The sequence below is a fragment of the Myotis brandtii genome, unplaced genomic scaffold, assembly GCF_000412655.1.
Source record: "Myotis brandtii unplaced genomic scaffold, ASM41265v1 scaffold168, whole genome shotgun sequence".
Lineage (NCBI taxonomy): Eukaryota > Metazoa > Chordata > Mammalia > Chiroptera > Vespertilionidae > Myotis > Myotis brandtii.
In genome coordinates this window covers 3,918,040-3,940,502 of record NW_005356173.1, presented here as the reverse complement: position 1 = coordinate 3,940,502, position 22,463 = coordinate 3,918,040, and the positions used below count along the sequence as shown (strand labels likewise).

At 42.1% G+C, this 22,463-nt stretch overlaps 1 protein-coding gene across 1 annotated transcript in view; it reads right to left on the bottom strand.

Annotated features, from left to right (window-relative positions):
• CNTNAP2 (contactin associated protein-like 2) overlaps nt 1-22,463 on the bottom strand; it is a 1,278,915-nt gene that overhangs the window by 120,317 nt on the left and 1,136,135 nt on the right. The window contains exon 20 of the mRNA XM_005862840.2: nt 15,590-15,723. Within this exon, the coding sequence (XP_005862902.1) occupies nt 15,590-15,723 (134 nt within the window). The remainder of the gene's footprint in view (nt 1-15,589; nt 15,724-22,463) is intronic.

The window sequence follows — 22,463 nt, the reverse complement described above, 5'->3', positions numbered from 1 at the left end:
GATTTAGTAGAGGTGGGGAATGGGAAATAGAAAAGACTTGGAGAAATGATGTGAGAGAGAGAAGAGCATTCACTCTTTTTCTTGTGACTCAGCCTTGTGTGTGTGTGTGTGTGTGTGTGTGTAAGAGAGAGAGAGAGAGTTATAACAAAATAGACCGAGATGATTCTCAGCCTGAAAGCCTGTTAGACGATAAGAGTGCAGCGGGAGAGAGGGAGAGAGAGAGAGAGAGAGAGAGAGAGAGAGAGAGAGAGAGAGAGAGAGAGAATGAGAATGAATCTGCTTTGTTCTCCTAGGGTTTTAACCAATTAATTTCCTAAGATTTCCAGGGCTTGCATTGGGGTCCGCTGCCTAGCCAAGGATCTCCCCCCAACCCCGCCCCCAGGGTAGACTGACAGGCCTCTATGGCTCAGCACCTCCCCCTGAGATATTTTGACTTTATTGCGCTGTGTTTACCTTTCCTTTTGTTCTATCCCTTCCCCCAGTGATCTTCTGGGAATGGACTGGTGGTTTTCTGGGGGAGTGTGAAGCTGTAGCAAATAGGCCTCTGCTTCCCAGCTGAGTATAATATGCTCAACAATTTCTCCCCTTTTGCTTCCTTTCCCACCAATAACTAGCTAACGACAATAACAGTATTTCCTCATCTCAAACATGTGAGAGTAGGGTTAATTCTTTTCGTTCAATAAGTGATGATGGAGGGAGGACTGCGAATCAAACATACCTTAGAAAATGGAAAGGATCCGAGCACTCTAACAAGCATCAGGTACATGGTGTGTGCTCAGAATCCATGACTTAGCAACTCCATTCATTTATTTACTCAGTCACTCAGCAAAACCCTTCTGAGGCTCTCTCTATTGCCATGCTCAGGGTCAGAGCTGTGAGATGTGCAAGGCTAAGCAAAACTCCCAGGTTGTATCCTTTGAACACAACAGCAGGCTTCCATTTACTAGTATGTAAGCAATGCCAAGTGCCATCGCCATCACAACAATAGTTATGACTAATGACCACTAGAGGGCATCTTAACACTAGCTCAGGACCCGCTCCAGGCTACCTGGTCCATCAAAACCCTCCCTCAGTCCCAAGGCTGACACTTCCCTCTCTTGAGTACAGGGCAGTAGGCAACCCTTCAGAATCCTGGACCTCATGTTGAGATTCACTTATTTTTGCACGGTGAAGATTAAATTTATGTGAGACCGGAGCTTGCTTTCAGTTACCTGTGCATGGGAAACAACCCTCTCTGCCTATTGCACTAAGAAATAACTTTGAGAATTACAAGCTCTGAGAGCGATTTCAGTGCTCTGCAGATGGATATAACAATAGAATGCCTCTCAGATTGAACTCTGGTTTTCATGCCAGACAAAATAGAAATCTAGGAATCTTATCTTCTTTCTTAGAGATGATTTATGTGTTTAATGTGCTTGGGAGAAAAAAAATGAACTCTGCGATGCTGGGTTTATAAGCTTTGGCTGTGTTCTAGAGAAGGAAAGAGAGAAGTGACACTGCAACCCTGAGCTGGATCAGAAATTGCATTGTGGCTCTTTCCCACTGAGCTGTAAGAAACGTACAGTGGAGTAAACACATTTTTTCTGCTGTGGAGGATGGAGGTCCCGTCCAGCCCTGCATAATTCACCTGCAGATGAAACTGCGTTAGAAAAGAGATGAAAAACTTGGAAGTGTTGACATATTCATTATGTGTCTTTTCCTAGTTCTGATCAGATGAGCAGGATGGGTTGAACTATTTTTTTCTTAGCTTCCTCTGTATAATTTTTATGAATTGCAGAAGAGCAAACTTTGAATCCCTACAGCAAAAGGTAAGTAAGAGAAGGTGGTCCTCCCATCCCCATGGAAAAACTTTAAGGAACAGCTCAGCTGCCTTTGTAAAGTCTCCTCTAATAGCGTCCTCCCTCCACCGTCCCCTGATGATTAATTTTGCCCCTTTCCTTGTTTCCTCAGCGCAAGTTCACACTTCAGTTGGGCCTTGGTTCATGTCTGTGTGGTTGATGGTCACTTCTGCTGGACTGTGGCTCATGGAGGCAACAGCCATACTGCCTGCCTACTAGGTGCCAAGGACTTGCTCTATGGGTTGACCTGCAAATCAATGGATCTGAAGGCCATGTCAATAATGACTTGGTTGATGATTTCTCTCTCTCTCTCTCTCTCTCTCTCTCTCTCTCTCTCTCTCTCTCTCCTTTTAAGAAAGAGAAGGGAATTGGGAAGGAGGAAAGGGAAGTAGCATTTATTGGCAGATGAACTATGCTAGATGTTTTCCTATGTATTTACACTTAACGCTCACAAACTCCATTAAAACAGGCAGCCTTATTCCTAGTTCACAAATAAGGAAACAGAGAGTTTGGTAACTTGCCAGAAAACACAGAGCTACGAAGTAGAAGAGCCTGCCAGTAAGGACTCCATTTTATTTATGATTTAGTGACAACCTATGAATGTAGCCATCCAATTCCATGGGGGTCTCTGCTTAGACTCATACTACCCTCAAAGGAAATCTCTCTTTATGAGCTATGGTTCGATTACCAGCCCAAACTGCTAATAATTCCTTCTGCTATACCCCCTTTCTATTATTTACATGTTGATAGGGAGACCAACTTGATACATCTCTTCTAGTGGAAGATGAGGCGGAACAGGTTTCTACTATCTGGAGAAATGTATTTGGAGAGTGTATACATCTTTTCTCTCCTACCAGAATATAAACTCCTTAAGGGTAAAAGACACACTTTGTTCATCCCTCCTGCCCCACCAACCCATCGTTGTCTACCTGAATTTCTTTCACTAGGTAGCCAGAACCTATTGATTCTCGTCGAATTTATTTTGAATGAGGTTGAGTTTATCTCAGTGTCACTTCCTATCAGAAAGCAGTCCAATGGAATGGTGCTGATGACCACCTAACTTCCTCCAGGCTAGGCTTAAGGAATGGTTGCTGCTTGGAATTTTTCCAACATGTGGTGGGCTGGGTGGTAAGTCATGGGTAAGGGATTATGGTAATGAGATGTCATTGAGTTAAATTCTTAGCGATCCTCATATGGTTTTCAATGTAAGAAAAGTGCATTGTTGATGGAACAGTCCAAAATCATCTTGAGAACATTTTGCCTTCTCCAGTGGAACCTTTACTACATCTCCACTGCACACCCAGAATTTGTTTCTTTACATACAGGGTGCCCAGATCTCTAAGTGAAGAGCTGGCCTCAGTTTATAGCTGTAGGTCGCTTTGAAAGCACTGGCAGGGGGAGGTATCCTGGGAACTAATAGCTGTGTATCCAGTTTCTTTTTTGGAGACACTTCACCATATAGTTCTACTCTCTGTTCAGAATTAAACAAGGCAAACTTGCTATAATACCCTTCCAAGAGCCAAGGACCTATAGCCCAACCTAAAACCAAATTACAAAAAGCTAATGAGGTCATGAGGTTTTTGGGGTGTATCTCAATTGTGAATAGGCTTTTCTGGATACATGAAAATACTGAAAAGAGAACAAACTCTGGCTCATACAGAGACCAAATTGATGGGGAAGTTTCCAATTTTATATCCTTCTGTCTTCTCTTCCCAGATATCTTCTATGGAATTAAACCCTTGTAATGATATAAGAAGCTAATAACATACTGACCTATGCCCTCCACAGAATTAAATGTATTGAGTCAGTCTTCCATCAAAGTGGAAGGAGAGGTAGTAATTACTTGCTCAGAATCCCAAGAGAGACTAAGTGGCTCAGAGTGTTTCTGGGAAGGGAGAAGTGGAGACTTGAAAGGGCTCATCATTATTCCTGAATTCACCTCCCTCCTGTCAAGCACGCTTGTAGTGCACACCAAGGCTGTGAGTTCATCATCCAGAGTAGATAAACACTAAATTAGCCACAGGCAAGAAGTTACAGTAAATGTAATTTCCAGAGAATGGCCTTAGGCTAGCTAGGTCAATTTTCTTTATTTGTCCTGACATCCCTAAAAAGATTTAATACTTCCAAACAGTGCTATTTTCTTTAATAAAGGCTTGAACAACCTCTGATATTAAAATTTTCAGGAGTGTTTACAGCTATATACTTTTTCTTTATTGTTCTTTATTGGCAGAAAGTCGAAAGGTAATAAAGGCACACGTTTTTGAATAATTCATCGGTGTCTAACTTCAGTCCAGGCTCCATGTTAGCAGAGAAGGAAGGATGCTAAAATGGAAAGAACAGGAGGTGCTGTTCATGTTTACTTAAAGATCTGATGTGGACTTTCTTTGTGTGGCAAAAAAACACTGGCCTTAAAGTTGGACTTCTTAGTTCTTTTTACTTATAAAGTTATAATTTTATGACACCCAGCAAATGCCATTCAGTCATTTCTTTTAAAGAAATGTGTTTTCACCTCCATTACATTGTTATTTTTTTTCCCTAAGGAGACTATCACCTAATTTGGAATTTCAAAAGTGAATATAATTTTTCACGAATTGCAGTAGGTTACATATCTTATTTAGCACAAACACTCTTCATGTTTTATTTTAAAGGCCTCATCATATTAGTTTTATAAAACTGAGATATTGCTGTATACACTTTTATATACCTTTTATTTGTTATCTATCAATACACTGCAGTGAAGGGCTTTAGAAGAGGGCTCCCCAAGATGTGGCACTTTGCCATGTGGATTATTTTGAGCTGAAGGCAATGGAGACTTGCAGGCTAAGGAGAAACTCCCTCCCCTAACCATCTAGAAGAATCTAAATTGGGGGCCTTGTCCATCATAAGAGTTATTACCACAGATAACCTTTTTTTTTAACCTATCTGTATGGCAGGGCATATATCTAATTACTGAACATCTGCTCTTCTTATCGATCTGAGAACAACCCTCCTCCCATCTGAAGCCTTAGGCACCTAACCTTATTCCTTAGCTCACAATGCCATTTATACCTCATTTTAACTTTCTGTCTCTGAACCTCTCATAGACGGGGATCTCTGACTCTCTCATGTATGTAGAGTTCCCATATGTATGTAATTAAATTTGGTTATTTTCTTTTGTTAATCTGTCTCAGGTAGGTTTAATGATTAGACCAGCTGGCAGAACCTGGAAGGTAGAGGAAAATTTCTTCTTCCCCACAGCAGAAATCATGCCAAGTCAAGTTTTCTAATTTGGTTTCCTAATTAGGCAGATGTGCTGGCCTATTTGAGGAAGGGTCCTTTAATTTGAATCTGCAGTATCCTCTATTGCATCTGAGCAGCCTAACTAATCCATGTCCAATTGAAGACCAGTGTTTAGAGTCTGGGCTTGTGAATCAGGCAGATCTGGATTTGTGCCTCAGCTCTACTCCCTGCTGACCTCTCTGTGTCTCTGTCTCATCATCTGTAAAATGGGAATAATGGTACCTATCTCATAGGCATGTGAGTTACATGAAGTACAGCCGTTGAAGCACTAAGAAAAGGGACTGGTTCATAGAACAATCAAGAAACATTGGTTACCCTTACTACTATTACTACTACTACTACTGCTACTACTACTGCTACTATTACTACTGCTATTACTATTACTACTACTACTACTGTTATTAGTATTATTATAACTCTAATAGGGTTTTCTCTTATTGGGATGAGATGGAATTCCTGGCATCTTTATAAATACTCCTGAGGAAAAAATTACACAATCTTTATTAGCAGATCTAACAATTTTTAAAAAGCTGTTCTATTAACCTCTTTTCCTAAAGAGGCTTTTATCCTGCCTGTGTCACCTCCCAGCTGCAGATGGCATTTTCTGAGCCATGGAGAAGGTTGGCTTATCACCTTCCAGACTGCTCTCTCCACCTTCTTGTCTCTAAACACAACATAGGTCTAAACAGTTATCAGACAAGCATGCTACTCACTGTCTCCCACTGCTACCCTAATCGACTCCAAGCAAAACACGAACGCCCCCAAAGACTTAGTTTTATTTAAACTTCTTAAACATTTTCGAAAGTCTATAAAGCAAACTAGCCAGGCTGAGCCTTGATCCCTTGACTGCTTGCAAAGGTGACAAAGAGTCAACGGCATAAGCGATGACTGGCCAGTGGAGAAGGCGCCTGTCTCTTGTGGGCACTGGGACCTTCTTAGTCACCTAAATCCCCTTAATCTCTGTTTTCCCAGCTCCTTCATGGGCCTAATAGCATTAGCTTTTCCCAACTCATAAGGTTGAGCATATCAATTAAGGATCTTATGAAAGTGTTCTGAGACCTACACAACATGATCATTAAATCCCTTCCCGTGCAGAGAGTCTCTCTTGGATAGAGGAGGTTACCTGAAATGCCTTCCAACTGACCAGTTTTCCACACACAAAAAGTGGTGTTGGTGGTCTCTGCCCATCAATGTTTCATGTCATTAACATACACTGCTTCCCTCGAAGTCCAAAATTGAATTACTGCTAATTCAATGAAATACAAAATGAAATATAAAATTTCATTTTACTGCTAATACAATTCCTCTGACAATTTTTCATTGTTGTTGCTATCTATATTATTTACTTATTTTTGATCTACAAAAAAAGCAGTACATAATCAAGGCATATGACTTGGTGAGTTTGGAGATAAGTATACACCCCTGAAACCATCATCACAATCTATGCTATAAACATATCCATTCCCCCCATAAGTTTCCTCCTGCCCTTTTCTTTATTAGTATAATATTACTGGATAAGAATACTTAAGATCTACTCTCTTCAAAAATGTTTGAGTACACAATACAGTATTGTTAACCATAGGCACTGTGCTGTACAGATCTCTAGGACTTATTCATCTTGTACAACCAAAATTTTGTACCCCTTGACTAATATGCCACATTTCCCTGGCAACCAGAATTCCATTCTCTGCTTCTGACTATTAGTCTGACTGTCATAGATTAATCATGTATGTAGGGTTTGTCCCTCTAACAATTTGTGACAAAACTCTGCATGTGCCCCAGACTATTGGTTTTATAGCATTCAGTATCCATACAGGACTACGAACCATCTGATGTTACCTATTTCAGAGTTAGTATTTCTCCAGGTAATACTTGACACTGAGCCTTTTCTAGTGGTGGTCTTTTCAACTTATGGGATAAAAAGAGGATAAATCTACAAAGTACTCATACTCCTGCATCTTTGTTTAGCACTGTGTTCTCCTTTGGAGCACGCCCACTCCCTGTTCCTCCCTGCTCTCCATCACAGCGGGGAGAGGGATGGAGTATGTGTGACTCCCTTACCCCCATTTGTCAGTGTCCTACCCTTTCTTCGAGACCTTATAGTTATAGCAATGAGCTACTATATCTGTTACTCTATCATCTATCATCTTCTAACATTAGTACAAACAACTCTTTATCAACTTATGATGACGGCATGCAATATTTTGTAAAACTATCACCTCACATAACCTGGAAGACAGACTAAGTGCCTGTGACCTATAGCTTCAAAACAGCAGGAATGCTCAAGGGTGTTAGCTTCTTTTGGATGCTTATGTCAAGAGAGAAATGAGTTAAAAAAAGAACTGGCCAGTTTCCAAATATTGGTGAAAGGGCCTAGAGAAAAGACCAAAATTTTTGAGCCTTCACCAGAGAGTAAGAAATAAAACTGCCAACATTTTTGACTAACAAAGCCATGTTAAGATTTCTTAGCTCAGCAAACTGACTCAGCCCCATGGGTGAAGTTAAAATTAAGAGTCTTTCCTTTTCACCCAAGCCTTTTGTTTCAGATGGCCTCAAGCTAGCTGCCATGACCTTGAAAGAGAGGCATGGGCACTTGGAAGCAAATGATTATGTGGGTTGAAGATTTACATCTAGGAAGAAATGTAGGGTGTATCTACACAAAATTGACTTCAACAAATAGATCAGAAACCAACTCAGGTTTTGAAGGTATTATTCTGGAAAAGAGACTAGAAAGAGGTCTAACCTATAAAGGGCTTGAGAGTATAAAACAACCCTTAGTATAATTGAAGACTGCAGGAAACAGACCTTCAGGGCTACACAGCTTCAAGGAAGACATCATCTGAACACTCCATTCAGTGGTGGCCATGGCAGATCTTGGAAGAGGAAGAGCCTCCCAGAGTATGGCTCCATGGAGAGCCAGGCAAGTAATGGACAAGAATTTGACTGAATCAAGGAAACAGACCACTGCCAAGGGATATGAGAGGATTGGTGGCCATGCTAGGTCCTCAGAATGCCTACCCAGCATGATTTCCTTCCTGCTAGAGACCGCAAGACTTTTCTTTTCTAAAATGATATCTGATATAAGACAGACTTTTATTGGGATGAGTCATTGAGATTTCAGGGTTAACTTGTCATAGCAACTGTTTTTACCATAATTCTTGTATATTTCCTCTATCCCTAACATTTAGCACACACTGTTGTTGCTGTGGGTAATAATTCTCTGAACATTTTTAGGATTCATACTCAATACATAGCTTGATTAGCCATTGATGCAACTATTTTTACACAACCTGGTTGAAATTCTGATTAATAGCAGGTAATAAATAATTATCTTTATTTTAAGAGAAGTCAGTGAATTTTTTTGAATATCCTATATAATAAAAGGGTAATATGCAAATTGACAATAACAGCAGAATGACCACTGGACCAGTTACTTTGAGGCGCACTGACCACCTCTTGGTCCCTTCCCCTGGCTGTCAGGCACTGATCATCTGATGGCAAAAGGGGTACTGAGGGTGGGTGGCAGTGGGGGCAGGCAGCTGGGGAAGATGGCCCTGATCACAGGCCAGGCCTAGGGACTGCTGTGCATGAGATATCTGATATAAGACAGACTTTTATTGGGATGAGTCATTGAGATTTCAGGGTTAACTTGTCATAGCAACTGTTTTTACCATAATTCTTGTATATTTCCTCTATCCCTAACATTTAGCACACACTGTTGTTGCTGTGGGTAATAATTCTCTGAACATTTTTAGGATTCATACTCAATACATAGCTTGATTAGCCATTGATGCAACTATTTTTACACAACCTGGTTGAAATTCTGATTAATAGCAGGTAATAAATAATTATCTTTATTTTAAGAGAAGTCAGTGAATTTTTTTGAATATCCTATATAATAAAAGGGTAATATGCAAATTGACAATAACAGCAGAATGACCACTGGACCAGTTACTTTGAGGCGCACTGACCACCTCTTGGTCCCTTCCCCTGGCTGTCAGGCACTGATCATCTGATGGCAAAAGGGGTACTGAGGGTGGGTGGCAGTGGGGGCAGGCAGCTGGGGAAGATGGCCCTGATCACAGGCCAGGCCTAGGGACTGTACCTGTGCATGAATTTTGTGTGCCGGGCCTCTAGTTTGTTTTGAAAATTCCTGGTGAAAATAACTGGTCATAGTCTAGGTGGTAGAAGAATTTGGGAACCTAGTCATTGTTTGTTCCTGGGGACTTGAAAGAATTTCAAAAGAAAGTCCTTCTTTTGCTTGCAGGAAATCTGTGACCATCTTCCTGGTAAAAATGGAATGGCCCTCCAGTTTAACGAAAGCCAAAATAATATATCCTTACCATATGCACATTTGATTTTTAGAAAATGTAGATTCTAAGTATTTGTGCCAGAGAACATATCCCTGAACTCTCTGTTGTCTAACTTCCATCAAAACCCCAAAAGATATGTTATAGTCATTCAAATAACATACAACTTATTCAATTTTTTTTGAGTTAGTTTTATCCTTAGACCAGGCCAGAATATCAGAAAGCTGTACCATTTCAGCCCCTTTCCCCCATCCACTGCCTGTGAAATTGTTTGGGATGAAATCCATTTTTAAGTTACGCTTGACTTTCCTAATGATTCTTGTGAAAAATGTTGTTGCAGAAATGTTGTTAAAGACATTGTCTGCTTTCTTACTTGGGCTCACTATGTGACAAGGAGGATGAAGGGTCTCAACTATCACTGCATTTAAAAAAAATCTGAAGAAATAGAGCAAAATGCCAAGATTTGTAATGTTTTGGGGGTGGCTACATAGGTGTGCATTTATTTTTCTCTCTGCTTTTACAAATTTTTGAACTATTTTTATAGTAATAGTAACATTTCCACCACTACCACTATCAGCATCACTCAATTTTTACTGGCCAGTGGTATCCACTTTGAAAGTTTTATGACCTTCCTTCCAGATATCTATTAGGTAGTGATGAGGGCCTGGGTAAACTTCTAAGTGCAATACACCTAGGTTCAACCATGCTTTTGCTACTTACTGCTTTCAATTGGCGAGCTTCACATCATGCTTTGTGAGGGCTAAATGGAAGAATGTGTATAATGTGCTTAGTGGAGTGCCTGGGACATGGTAAGCATCAATGTGAGTGAGCTCTTATCACAGCGTGAGATTGCCTAAGTGGACCATGCTATGGGCAGCTTTCTATGCCAGTGAATATTATCCATGGTGTTAAAAAATAAAAATAAGGATAGAGTGAGAAAAGTTTCAGTTCCTGGAGGCACTGGTATGTTTTATCCTCATGGGTTGTGTACTTCTGGCCACGAAGAAGTTCAGGGCCAAATTTACCCACATGGGTGAGAACTATGACCTGGGTAATTACGATCTATTTTCCCCTTGTCTTGGAGCTCTACTTTTTGTGACTTACTTTAATTTTCAATTTCATTTTATGTTCCCCTATAAACCTTAGATCCTTTGCGCAATGTGGCTGGGATAAAAGGGAACAAAGAAGAAAAATGCCATGGATAGCAGGAAGAAAGGAGAGTAGAAAGAAAGAATTTGTGAGACAAGATGTTGAAATTAGTCATTGTGATGTTCAGCTCTTGGATGCATGCTAATCAGCATGATTTTTCATCATGTACAGTACTTTTTCAGGTGCTCTCTGCCTCCCGGGGTTTGTTTTACATTTTGACTGGCATTAAGCCTTTAGCTATTATCCCTGGTGCAACTGTGAGTTTCCACAAATGATGCCACTTGAGGGTTGTCACGGGTTCTGGTTCATGCTGGTGTCTGACAACTCCTGGAATCAGTTCTTCATTATCTATGTGGAGATGAGGCACGTTGCTTTTTGAAAGCAAATGTTTTACCCAAGGTCAATTTCCCTCAAGTGCTCAGCACCAGGGCGTGTGCTCAGGGAATGCAAATTAGCTTCATGTTAGCTTTGGTCAAACCCTGCTAGGGAAGTAAATCTGCTTTTAAAAACATCATAAACACAGATAAACAGTATCTAAATTATAGGATATATGAGTATATATAAATGTATAAAATTTTATTCTATAGTACTTTAAAACTCATCTTTGAATTAGCCTTTTGTTCTTTGATTAAACGTACATGTTACTTTGACATTATTTAAATATCTGTGTCATTTTATTTTATTGTAACTAGGGAATAGGTTGAGGATATATGGATGCTTCATATTTTTGATTATAAAAATGCAACATATGCTTCTAGTAGACAATGAGGGAATATAGAAAACTCTAGAGCAGTGGTTCTCAACCTTCCTAATGCCGCAACCCTTTAATACAGTTCCTCATGTTGTGGTGACCCCCAATTTCATTGTTACAAATTGAACATAATTAAAGCATAGTGATTAATCACAAAAACAATATGTAATTATATATGTGTTTTCCGATGGTCTTAGGTGACCCCTGTGAAAGGGTCATTTGACCTCCAAAGGGGTCACGACCCACAGGTTGAGAACCTCTGATCTAGAGGAAATTAAACTATTTGCAACCCCTTTACACAGAAGTAGTTGTAATTAACATTTTATTGTATCTCTCTCCATACATCCTTGAGGTTGTAGAAGTTCTCAAGATGTTTCAGGAAAAATAAATCAAAGTTTTTAGAGTTCTAAAGGTCCTTTTAGGATGACTCCCGTGCTCTGCAAGGCCTCCCTGCCTGAAATAAGGGAGGGCAGGAGTTGGCCTGACCTACTTTTCCACAGAGGAGCCATATCTTTCTTCTTCCACCATCTCTACCTTTGTGGTAGGCACTTGACAGACATGAGCAGAGCAAGGGTGACGGGCTAGGTGCAGAAGGTCACCAGGATGGAAAGCCCCAGGTGCCTAACAAAGGATAACTGTAGGGTGGGACCTCACCCCCTAGCATATTACTGGTCCTTCGGTTTGGACCCCCTGACATTTCCTCCCTAGAGATAACATCTAGGCCTCAGTTGTATTTCAGCTCCAGGCCCAGAAAAGCAACAAAACCAGACAAGTAACCCCACAGGTGACCTCAGGATCAGCTGCATAGGATAATGACCCCATGCCCTGGCACTGACCAATCAATCAGTGGAGACCTAGACTCTGAAAAGACACACCTTGAAAACTCCTGAATATTCTATTGAGATCTTCCCCTGGAACCTCCCCTAAAATTTCCACTCTTAAAACCCTTAGGATGAGGACCCAGCTCATCCTCCCTCCTGGGAGCAGGCCCGTGCCTTTCCCTTCTCCCTCCACCCAGGCACACTGCCATTACTTTCCTCAGGTCCAAGTTACAAGGGCCTTCCTTTACCTCTATAACTTGTTTCCTAAGTCCATTCTTCTATGAATTACTCTTCCACATCTGTGATTTTATAAATAAATGTTCTCTTATAGTTTGAGTCTTCGCTCTGTATTCTTTCCTAGCCAGATTTCAAGTACTGAGGTTGCTGAACCCAGGTCTGGTCTGACCCAACCAGTCTAACACCTGGTGCTGTTTTCACCACCCACAGCGCCTCCATGTGCGATCTTGGGCTGGCACTGAGAGGCTGGGCTGAGAACAACAAAGCACCCTGACCACAAAGTCTTTCCCAGATGAATTCAAGCGTGTTGAGAGGTCTGGCTTTCTAAACACATTCGGAAATCTCAGTGCAATTGCACGGCATTGTTTACAGAAGGAGGATAGAGAGCAGGGCTTTCCAATACTCTGGGTGTGATTCCTATGGGAGACTTTGTTCTACACTCTCTTCCCTGACCTCAGAGCACTGAACAGCCCATGCTTTCCATAGCAATCTTGTTTCCTTTCTCTGGGGCTGTGGTTCTGTTCTCTTGGAGGATTCTCCCCAACTCCCCACTCTAGTCATGAGATTTGATTAGGGGCTATCAGTTATTGTCCCTGCAAAAGGGTCAGCATGTGACCCAAGCCAGGACTGTCCCTGGGATTTAAAAAAGAGAACCAAGAAACTAGAGCCTTTCTCTGTTAGCAAAACCAGGAAGATGTGAGCCTGTGTCTGGGAATATGTGAAGGATGGAGGCTGCAGTGAGAGGTATTCATGCAGTCCTCACAGAGGGATGGACAAGCAGAGATGATGAGGGTGGGAGTGCGGAAGGGAGAGAGGAATAGGGGTGGAGAGAGAGAGAGGCTTCAATGGCATTCTAGTCTTTGTTTTGCTCCTTCCGCTCCCCTGGAATCTCTTCTAAAATTTTGGTTTTCTCTTTCTTAAATTCCAGGACTGACTCCAGGAATTCTTCCTACAAATGAATTTTGAATTGGTCTTTGGTTACTGGCAACCAAATAACCTTGAGCAATGGGAACAGACTCTTCCCAGAGTCTCCTCAGTTCCCTGGGTTCTCGGCTGTCTGTCTTATCCACTATCCGAATTTCCCTGGCTTTCCAGGCTCTAAAGCCCCAGGTTCTGAAAACAGTCTGTCCCTTTCTAATTCACTGTGGCAGACTGCCGCTCTGATTAAGCTGATATTTGTTCTTAAAGAGTTGCTGGTTAGCCCAGCCAATGTGGCTTAGTGGTTGAACACTGACCTATGAACCAGGAGGTCATAGTTTGATTCCCGGTCAGAGCACATGCCTGGGTTGTGGGCTCAATCCTCAGTGTGGGGCATGCAGGACTTAATGGAATGTACCAGAAGGAAGTCCTTCTTAATCTACCCTAACTCCAAACTCTCATTTTGGGAAATATATCCAGAAATGGAATTATTTAGCCTATCCCTCTACCCTTTGCTCCCACTCACCCCCTCCTCATCTTTGCCTGTGGTTCTACAACCCATAGGGCTCAGTCCTAATAAACAGGCGTTTTCTTGGAGAGAGTGAGGGTTAGCCTTGCATGAGTCTACAGCTGTGGCAGGTCTCCTCTGTTGTACTGTCTTTAGAGCCAATTACTGAGCCCTTTTTATCTTTTAATATTATTTTGCAATGGTAAAATGGCAAGATAAATCACTTACTTCAAAAGAGATGACAGATGGCATGGTTTAAAACAAGAGAATGTCTCCAATGAAAAGCCAATAAACACAATGTTGATAAAGTGCTATGAACCAGGAGTTATGGATACAGATGGGCTTGGTTTACTTAGTAAATAATTTGCAGGACCTACTATGTGCCAGGCACTTAGCTAGGCACAGAGACTGTCTGTCACTGTGAAGTCACCTTATTTATACTACGTTTGACTGCACAATAAGCTGTAACTTCCTGTTGTCATTTTTTCCTAGGAAAGACCTATCCTTAAAATACCCTCTAGCATTGATGGCTATAGGCCAAGCATAAACTCCATATCAAGTTATGAATTTGACATCCACCTGTGCTCAGAAAGAGACAGGGCTGTGCCTTTTCTTACAACCTGCATTTCCCTTGGCAAGTAGCCGAATCTGAACGAGGTCCGAGAGGCGGCTGAACCCCTGCCAAATGACACTCCACTCCACTGACAGAACAGCATCCCCGCAGTTCTTCCTGCCGACAGGTATCTATTCTGAACTCCTAGTGAAGGCAGTGACAGTTCCCATCCTTGATCTTTTGGCTTGGTTCCCAGGGAGACCTCCTCATGCTATGTTTTATTCATGGTGCCTCCCAGGCTGGTTTCTTTATTGTAAAAATCGGTGGTAGGAGTAGGGATAATACAATGGACATAAAATTCAAGCGTCATGATAAAACCATCCCTTTGTGTGCTAAGAGTCTACAAGTAGGGTCTGAGATTCTGTGGAAGGTTTGTGTTCTGAAGATTTTTAAGACAAAGCATCCACAGAGACAAAAAATACAGTTATGCATATCATGTCGGAAGAGTGAAGGAAATAGGTTAGATAAACCACAGTATCCTTCGCTGGGAAATGCGTTAAGCCTCAGACATCCGAGCGCATGGAGGAAAAAGATGGTGCCGTGGATAAAAACAGTAGCCAGTGGTTCTCAACATTCCTAATGCGGCGACGCTTTAATACAGTTCCTCATGTTGTGGTGACCCCCAACCATAAAATTATTTTCGTTGCTACTTCATAACTGTAATTTTGCTACTGTTATGAATCGTAATGTAAATATCTGATATGCAGGATGTATTTTCATCGTTACACATTGAACATAATTAAAGCATAGTGATTAATCACAAAAACAATATGTGATTATATATGTGTTTTCCGATGGTCTTAGGCGACCCCTGTCAAAGCGTCGTTCGACCCCCAAAGACCCCTGCGACCCACAGGTTGAGAACCGCTGCAGTAGACTGATGGCTGTGTGGACCACAGGAGGAAAGCTACGAGAATATACAGAGTCAACATTTATTCTAGCTTCTCCCTATGAAATTTCATTACCATCAACTTCATCATTGTCTCTGCTAGAAGAACTATGTATCTTTCTACTTCACTAATTAGGAATCTGTAGGAGAAAGTATGAGCACGCATTTCTTCCATCTGCCCCACCTCCAAAACAAAACCAAATAAAACCAATGGCCAAGTATTATAGAGGTTATCATACTATATCATATACAATTGATATGCACACATATGAATACCTTGAGCAGAATGGTCTTCTCGTGACGGGTGATGTTAACACTGTGGGGTTGTCCATTGGCCATGTTCCTGTGATCTACATCAATATTATATGGCTCTCTGGTGCCACCCAGGTTGTAGCGAATCTGTAAGTTTCCTATATAAGGGATAGGAAAAAAACTCAGTAATTTTTTTCCAGGTTTCATTTTAATAAAACTTCTCCCAATCCTTGACACTTAGGTTTGCATTGAACCCTGCTCCCTCCTTTGATGTCCATCAATTACATCTGCCATTGTGAATTCTGAGTCACTAGCTCCGAGGCACATGAGGGTTAACAGCACCTGGCACCCGTGGGTTTACAATCTACCAACAGTGAGCCATCAGTGACCATGATCTCAAAGTTGAAGCAGCAAAAGGTATAAAATGATCCAAGATGGGAGTGTGCCTGGGAAGGAATAATGAAAATATATACAATATAGGAATGTGGAAGCCCCACAAAATACTCTGAAGTAAAAAATAAATGCAGGGTACAGGGACAGTCTCACAGCATCGACAAAGCATGCCATTTGGCATATGAAAGAATCATGAGCATACAGTATTAAAAACAAACATAACTTATAAAAGATAAACATATGGGATTTGGGGTGGCTTTGCTGACACTAAGGGAGCAAAGCAATTACTTTTATTTGAGGTTAGAGATTGCTTCAATCCAAATGCAAAACAAAGGAAATGGTGGGCTTCCCGGGCCCTGGGTACTGGTCGCCTCTGTGAAAGCTCACTTTGCCTGGATGAATTATTCTTTTTCCCCTCCTTCTTTCTTCCCAATAATGACAAACAATATTCAAGAAGACTCATGTAATATTCTAGATCCTGTTTTTAATTAATCTGCATGGCAAACATAACTTTTATGTCTTATTTATGATTTTTAAAGACCAATATTTTTATCTCATTTTTCACTCAAATTGGAATCTTCATTTTAATAGCTAACATCTCTGAGGTTAAAAAATGGAGTCTGACCAATTGCAAATCACCTCATGGATTCCTTGTGGCCTCTTTCATGCACCTTCTACAGGAACAAAACTGATATTCTGATTTTTAAGTTGTGAAATAAAAGATAATAATTAAAATTTAGTACACAGAAATAAAAAAATAAAGTCATTGGAAACCTCACCATCCCAGGATAACAACTCTAACTCTCTGGCCATATCACCTTCCAGATATTTCTCATGCTCTTATATATATATATATATACACACAAATAAATGCAATAGTTTCTAAATGCTGCCTTTCATTCCAGCATTACAAGTGCTACTTAAAATATTCTGCCAAGTTCCCAGAGTTGAAAGAAACGTTCATTAGGACAATCAAGAATGAATTGCATTTCCTATTTTTGCTTTCAAAGCGAATTCAACAAACCTTCACTAGTTCTGAGATTTACCTTAGTATTTATTCTAGATCCCTTTGCTCACAGCATTTCAATCAAACATTGTTGGTTTTCATCTATGAAATGTGTCTAAATTGCTCCATTCTTCTTTATCTCTGTACCCACAGGGGCTCATTGGTGCTTAGAATGCCCCATGTGAAACACATAAGAACTACTCCCCTGCTATCTCAGTTCCATCAGAGCCCCTCGCCCCTGGTGCCTTGTGTTGGCCACTCCATATCAGTGACTGACTTGACCTCACCTCACTCTCCGGTGAGTCCCCTGTTTCTCATCTCTTCCCATTCTCTTATTGACACCTCAAACACAATGGATGCAAAATCAGACTCTTGATCTTACCCCCCCCCCCCCCAAATATTCCACTGCAATTTTCCACACATTTTCCTTCATCCCTCCAGCTACTCCTGCCAAAAGATCCAACTCCCCTCTTCCTTCTAGATTACTTGTATGGTCTGTCAGCAAATCTTGGCTCTTCAAAATATACCTCGAATCTTATTGCTTTTTATAATCACCACTAGAGGCCCGGTGCACAAAAATTTGTGCACTCAGGGGAGGAGAGGTCCCTCAGCCCGGCCTGTGCCCTCTCGCAGTCTGGGACCCCTCGGGGGATGACCACCTGCTGGCTTAGGCCTGCTCCCCGGGGGATTGGGCCTAAGCTGGCAATCAGACATCCCTCTGGCAGCCTGGCAGCCCTCAGGGGATGTCCACTTGCCAGCGGGGAGCAGACCTAAGCTGCAGTCGGACATCCTTAGCGCTGCTGAGGAGGCGGGAGAGGCTCCCACCACCACCGCTGTACTGGCAGCCATCAGCCTGGCTTGTGGCTGAGCAGAGCTCCCCCATGTGGGAGCGCACTGACCACCAGAGGGCAGCTCCTGCATTGAGCGTCTGCCCCCTGGTGGTCAGTGTGTGTCATAGTGACCAGTCATTCCCAGTCTTTCTGCTGTTAGGGTCAATTTGCATATTACCCTTTTACTATATAGGATAGAGGACTGGTGCATGGGTGGGGGCCGGCTGGTTTGCCCTGAAAGGTGTCCCAGATCAGGGTGAGGGTCCCGCTTGGGTGCCTTGCCAGCCTGGGTGAGGGGCTGATGGCTGTTTGCAGCTGGTCACACCCCCTTCAGGGTTGGGGTCCCCACTGGGGTGCCCGGCCAGCCTGGATGAGGGGCTGATGGCTGTTTTCAGGCTGGCCATACCCCTTTAGGGTGGGGGTCCCCACTGGGGTGCCTGGCCAGTCTGGGTGAGGGGCTGAGGGCCGTTTTCAGGCTGGCGGGCGACTGAAGCTCCCAGCCTCTCCTTTTTTTCTTTTTTTTTTATTCTGGGATTTATTTACCTTCTATAATTGAAACTATGTTGCCGTAACTGGAGCTAAGAGCCCGCTCCTACTCGCTCCAGCTCCATGGCCACGGCCGGCTGAAAGCAGGTATCTGGGGTTTGTTTAGCTTCTATAATTGAAACTTAGTTGCTTTCAGAGCTCAGAGCCGGGCCGCGGCAGGCGGGGAACCTTGGCTTCCTCCATCACTGGAGCAAGCAAGCCTCCTGCTTGCTTCAGTTGTGTGGCTGCCGGCCGCCATCTTTGTTGGAGGTTAATTTGCATATCGCCCTGATTAGCCAATGGGAAGTGTAGCGAAGGTATGGTCAATTACCCTTTTTGTCTTTTATTAGATAGGATTCCTACCCCCAGACCAAGCCACCATCATCTTTGGCCTGAATTACTGTACTAGCCTCCACGCTAACCTCTTGATTCTGCCCTACCCTCACCTTCCCCACCCTGGTCTCTGCCCCTCACAGACCCATCTCCTCTCCACCTGATACTTCAAGTGATCCCCTGTTCAGAACCTTCCAATGCCTTCCTCCTATCTCACCTGTAGTAAAAATGGAAGTTTTCATAATGGCTCTCCAGGCCCTATATGATCTTCCACTATCACTTCTGACATAATCTCTTATTATTCCCCTCCTTGCTCACTGTGGCCTCCTTGCTGTTTCTCCAGAAGCCAGCATGTTCCTGCCTCAGGACCTTTGCACTTGCTGATTCTTTCATCTAGGATGCTCACTCCACAGTTATCTGTCTGGCTGACTTCTCACCCCCTTTAGGTCTTTGCTCAAATATCATCTTCTTAGTGATTATTTCTGTGGTTTTTTCATTAAAAGCAGAATTTACCCACTCCTTTCTGTTGGCCAAGCTCTCCCTTTTCTGCCTTATTTTTTTCCTATTATAGTTCTTATAATACAATGTACTACATATTGTCCTTAATTTATTGTCTGTGTTTTTCCACTCAAATGTAAGTTTCATGAGAGCAAGGACTTTTGTATATATTATTTATGATATTATTCCAATGTAGGGTATAATGTCTGATACTTGGTAGGTGTGAATAAATATTTATTGAATGAATGAATGAATGATGATCTCCCTGCTTCTGTGCTTTTTTCTTTCTTACGTTTTCTTTGCAGAGAGGTCTTTTCAAAATGCATAATTGATTCTTTCAATGGCTTACTTAACATTCTTCAAAGTCTTCCAGTTGCTCATAAGATGAAGACATACATTATTTTAAAAATATATATATTTTATTGATTTTTTACAGAGAGGAAGGGAGAGGGATAGAGAGTTAGAAACATTGATGAGAGAGAAACATCGAACAGTTGCCTACTGCACACCCCCTACTGGGGATGTGCCCGCACCAAGGTACATGCCCTTGACCGGAATTGAAACTGGGACCCTTCAGTCTGCAGGCTGACGCTCTATCCCCTGAGCCAAACTGGTTAGGGCAAGACATACATTCTTAATGTACCTTATGATGCCCTGTCTGATCTGAGTTCTGCCTGTTACTTTATTTTCAAATCATACCATTTACCTTCTCACTTTTAACGTTTGTTACCTTCAACTTCTCTTATGTCCTAGAAATTAAATTCTCCTTCCTACCTCAGGACCTTTGAATATGCTGCTTCCTTTTCCTGCTTCTCTTCCCCATTCTTCAGTGTTTTAGCCTATTTTTTCCTTTATCCTAACAGCATTAAAAATAATCTATATTTCAGAGTGAAGGAGATGAGCAGGCGGTTATTTGAGCAACATGTAGAAAGTTGACTGTCTTGACTCCCCTTTCCTTCCGGTGCTCTAACCTTGTATAATCTCAGCCAACTTTCTTAAACATGTAGCTGTATTCATTCATCACTTATTTATTCATTTCTTCAGAAAACATTTATTTAGTGATGTGCAAAGCACTGTTGAATCCAATTTTTCAAGGTCTGAAAGTGGGTTGTTTTTCTCTAAGTGTCGAGTCACTTCTCATACAACCAGCCCCAGTTCCCCAGTGTGCGCCAGGCTGTGCCTGGGTCTGGGAAGACAGAGAGAAGTAAAAGACGGCTCTGCCTTTGAAGGCCAGAGCTCAGAGGGACCAGTAATTATGCAAAAAACTGGACATTCTCCTCTCTATTGTCTCCGCTGTTGGTCCCTTTAAGTTCCCCAGCTCATTCAAATCAGTATTCAGTTGTGGTTTTTTAAAATTATTTTTCTCTTTTCTTGCTTTCTTGAACTTTGTAAATATGATTTAAGATGTCTATAACTGCTTCTCTCAATGACAACAGAAATTATTTGCTTTGAGAAAAAAGATGAGTTGGATCTTTATATTATATATAATGAATATCTATAAACCGTAATAGCAATATTCTTGAATAATAAAGTTCAAATGCTGTATTGATTGCTTTCAAATAATAGCACAAGAGAAGTACAACATGATGATAGGGAGAAATATTCATATTTGTTCATTAAAATAAAATATTCGTAAGTGTTCATCTCCTGAGGGCATGACAGCAGCGTTAAGGAACTGCTCCTGCACTGGCTGCCGCCACTCACGTGCTTTCCAGATTTACTCTCTCCTGGTCGCCACCACTGTCATCGTAAACACTCACCTACTGGCACCTACTGTGGGCTGGGAAGACAGGGAGTCCTTATAACAAAGACAGATAACAACACAGGGCACTGAGTGCCAAGCAGCTGACATTGAAAATAAGAGTAACAGGAGTTTAAAGTAAGGAGTCGTCACTGAAAGGAGACGAGACTTGACCTGGGTCTACATTGAAATACCGGGAGGAACACTTTGTAAAGTATGTGATTGTCTAGCTACCAAGCTGTATACCTGAAACAGATACAAACTGATATTGAATGTGAACTGTAATTGGAAAAAAAAAGAGAGAAAAAAAGAAAAAAAGAAAGGCAGGTCTTAGACTAGAGAGGAAGACAGGGCTTTTCCAAAAAAGGGAATGTAATGGGCAGGAACACAGATGCCCACAGAGCCCTTGGGGTAGAACAAATTCCTTTGTCACTGAATGTGTGACAAGACAGGGGATGTGGATAATAATAACCTCTAACATTTACATGCAATAAGTGCTTTACACATTGATTTTCACAACACCCTATGCGGCAGACAGTATTTTACAGATAGGAAACTTACATCTCACAACACACAAAGGCAGATTCTGAATTCAAACCCTGGCATTCTGGTTCCACACTCGGAGCTCTTCCCCACGAGGAAGGTGGTAGGGCTCGATTGGAAGGTTGCAGGATTTTGGATTTCTCCTGTGGTCTTGCGGGGAGAAGGAGGCACTACTCCTTCTATAATAGGGATACTGTGCATAAAGGAAGACCCACTCTGGCTGTGGTGGGAGGTTAAGGTGAAAGGGACTGGAAGCAGAGAGCTGGATTGGGACAGAGCACCCTCGTGGACACATGGAGGGGCCCTGCTGTCCCATGAAGGGGTAACGGGGTCCCAGGAGCCCTATGGGAGGCGAGGGCTGCTAAAGATGCTGGGTGTGGCCTCCCAAACACAAGCTCCACAGGACTGTTTTGCCTGATGGCCCACAAGATGGGGAAGGGTGGAATGTGCATGGATGATACCAGGCTGTGAGTCTGGGTGTCTGAGTCAGAGCACTGTCAGAACTGGGGGAGGAGCTGCCTCTGGGGAACAGTGAAGAGAACACAGCTCGACTATGTCGAGTTAGAGGGGTGCCAAGACATTAATTTAAGACATTTTAGTCTTAAAAAAATTATTTTGGCATAGTCCCTATTGATTTTTTCCCCCTAAATGACTTCCTTAAAATTTTTTGCTTTATATCTCAGTTAATAAAAAAGTCAGTATTTGAAGTGTAAAAAAGCCACATTTTCATCAGCAGTTTGAGGATGGCCTTATGATAAGTTGACAGAAGCCGGCTGGCTATGTTTTGCAAATGCACTGGGAGGGTCCTGGGGTCTCTGCAGTGTGGAGAGAGCAGCTCAGAGCTCTGGGCCTGGAACCAGCACCTGGGCCTAGAAACCTGGGTTTGCCATCACCCACTGGGTGTGCAAGTCACTGAACCTATGTATCCCAGGTCACCTATAGAAAGGGGATAGAATAGTGTCTATGGCACAAAGATGTGTGTTTAAAGGAATGGATATATGTGAAACACTTAGCATGCTTTGGGCAGCA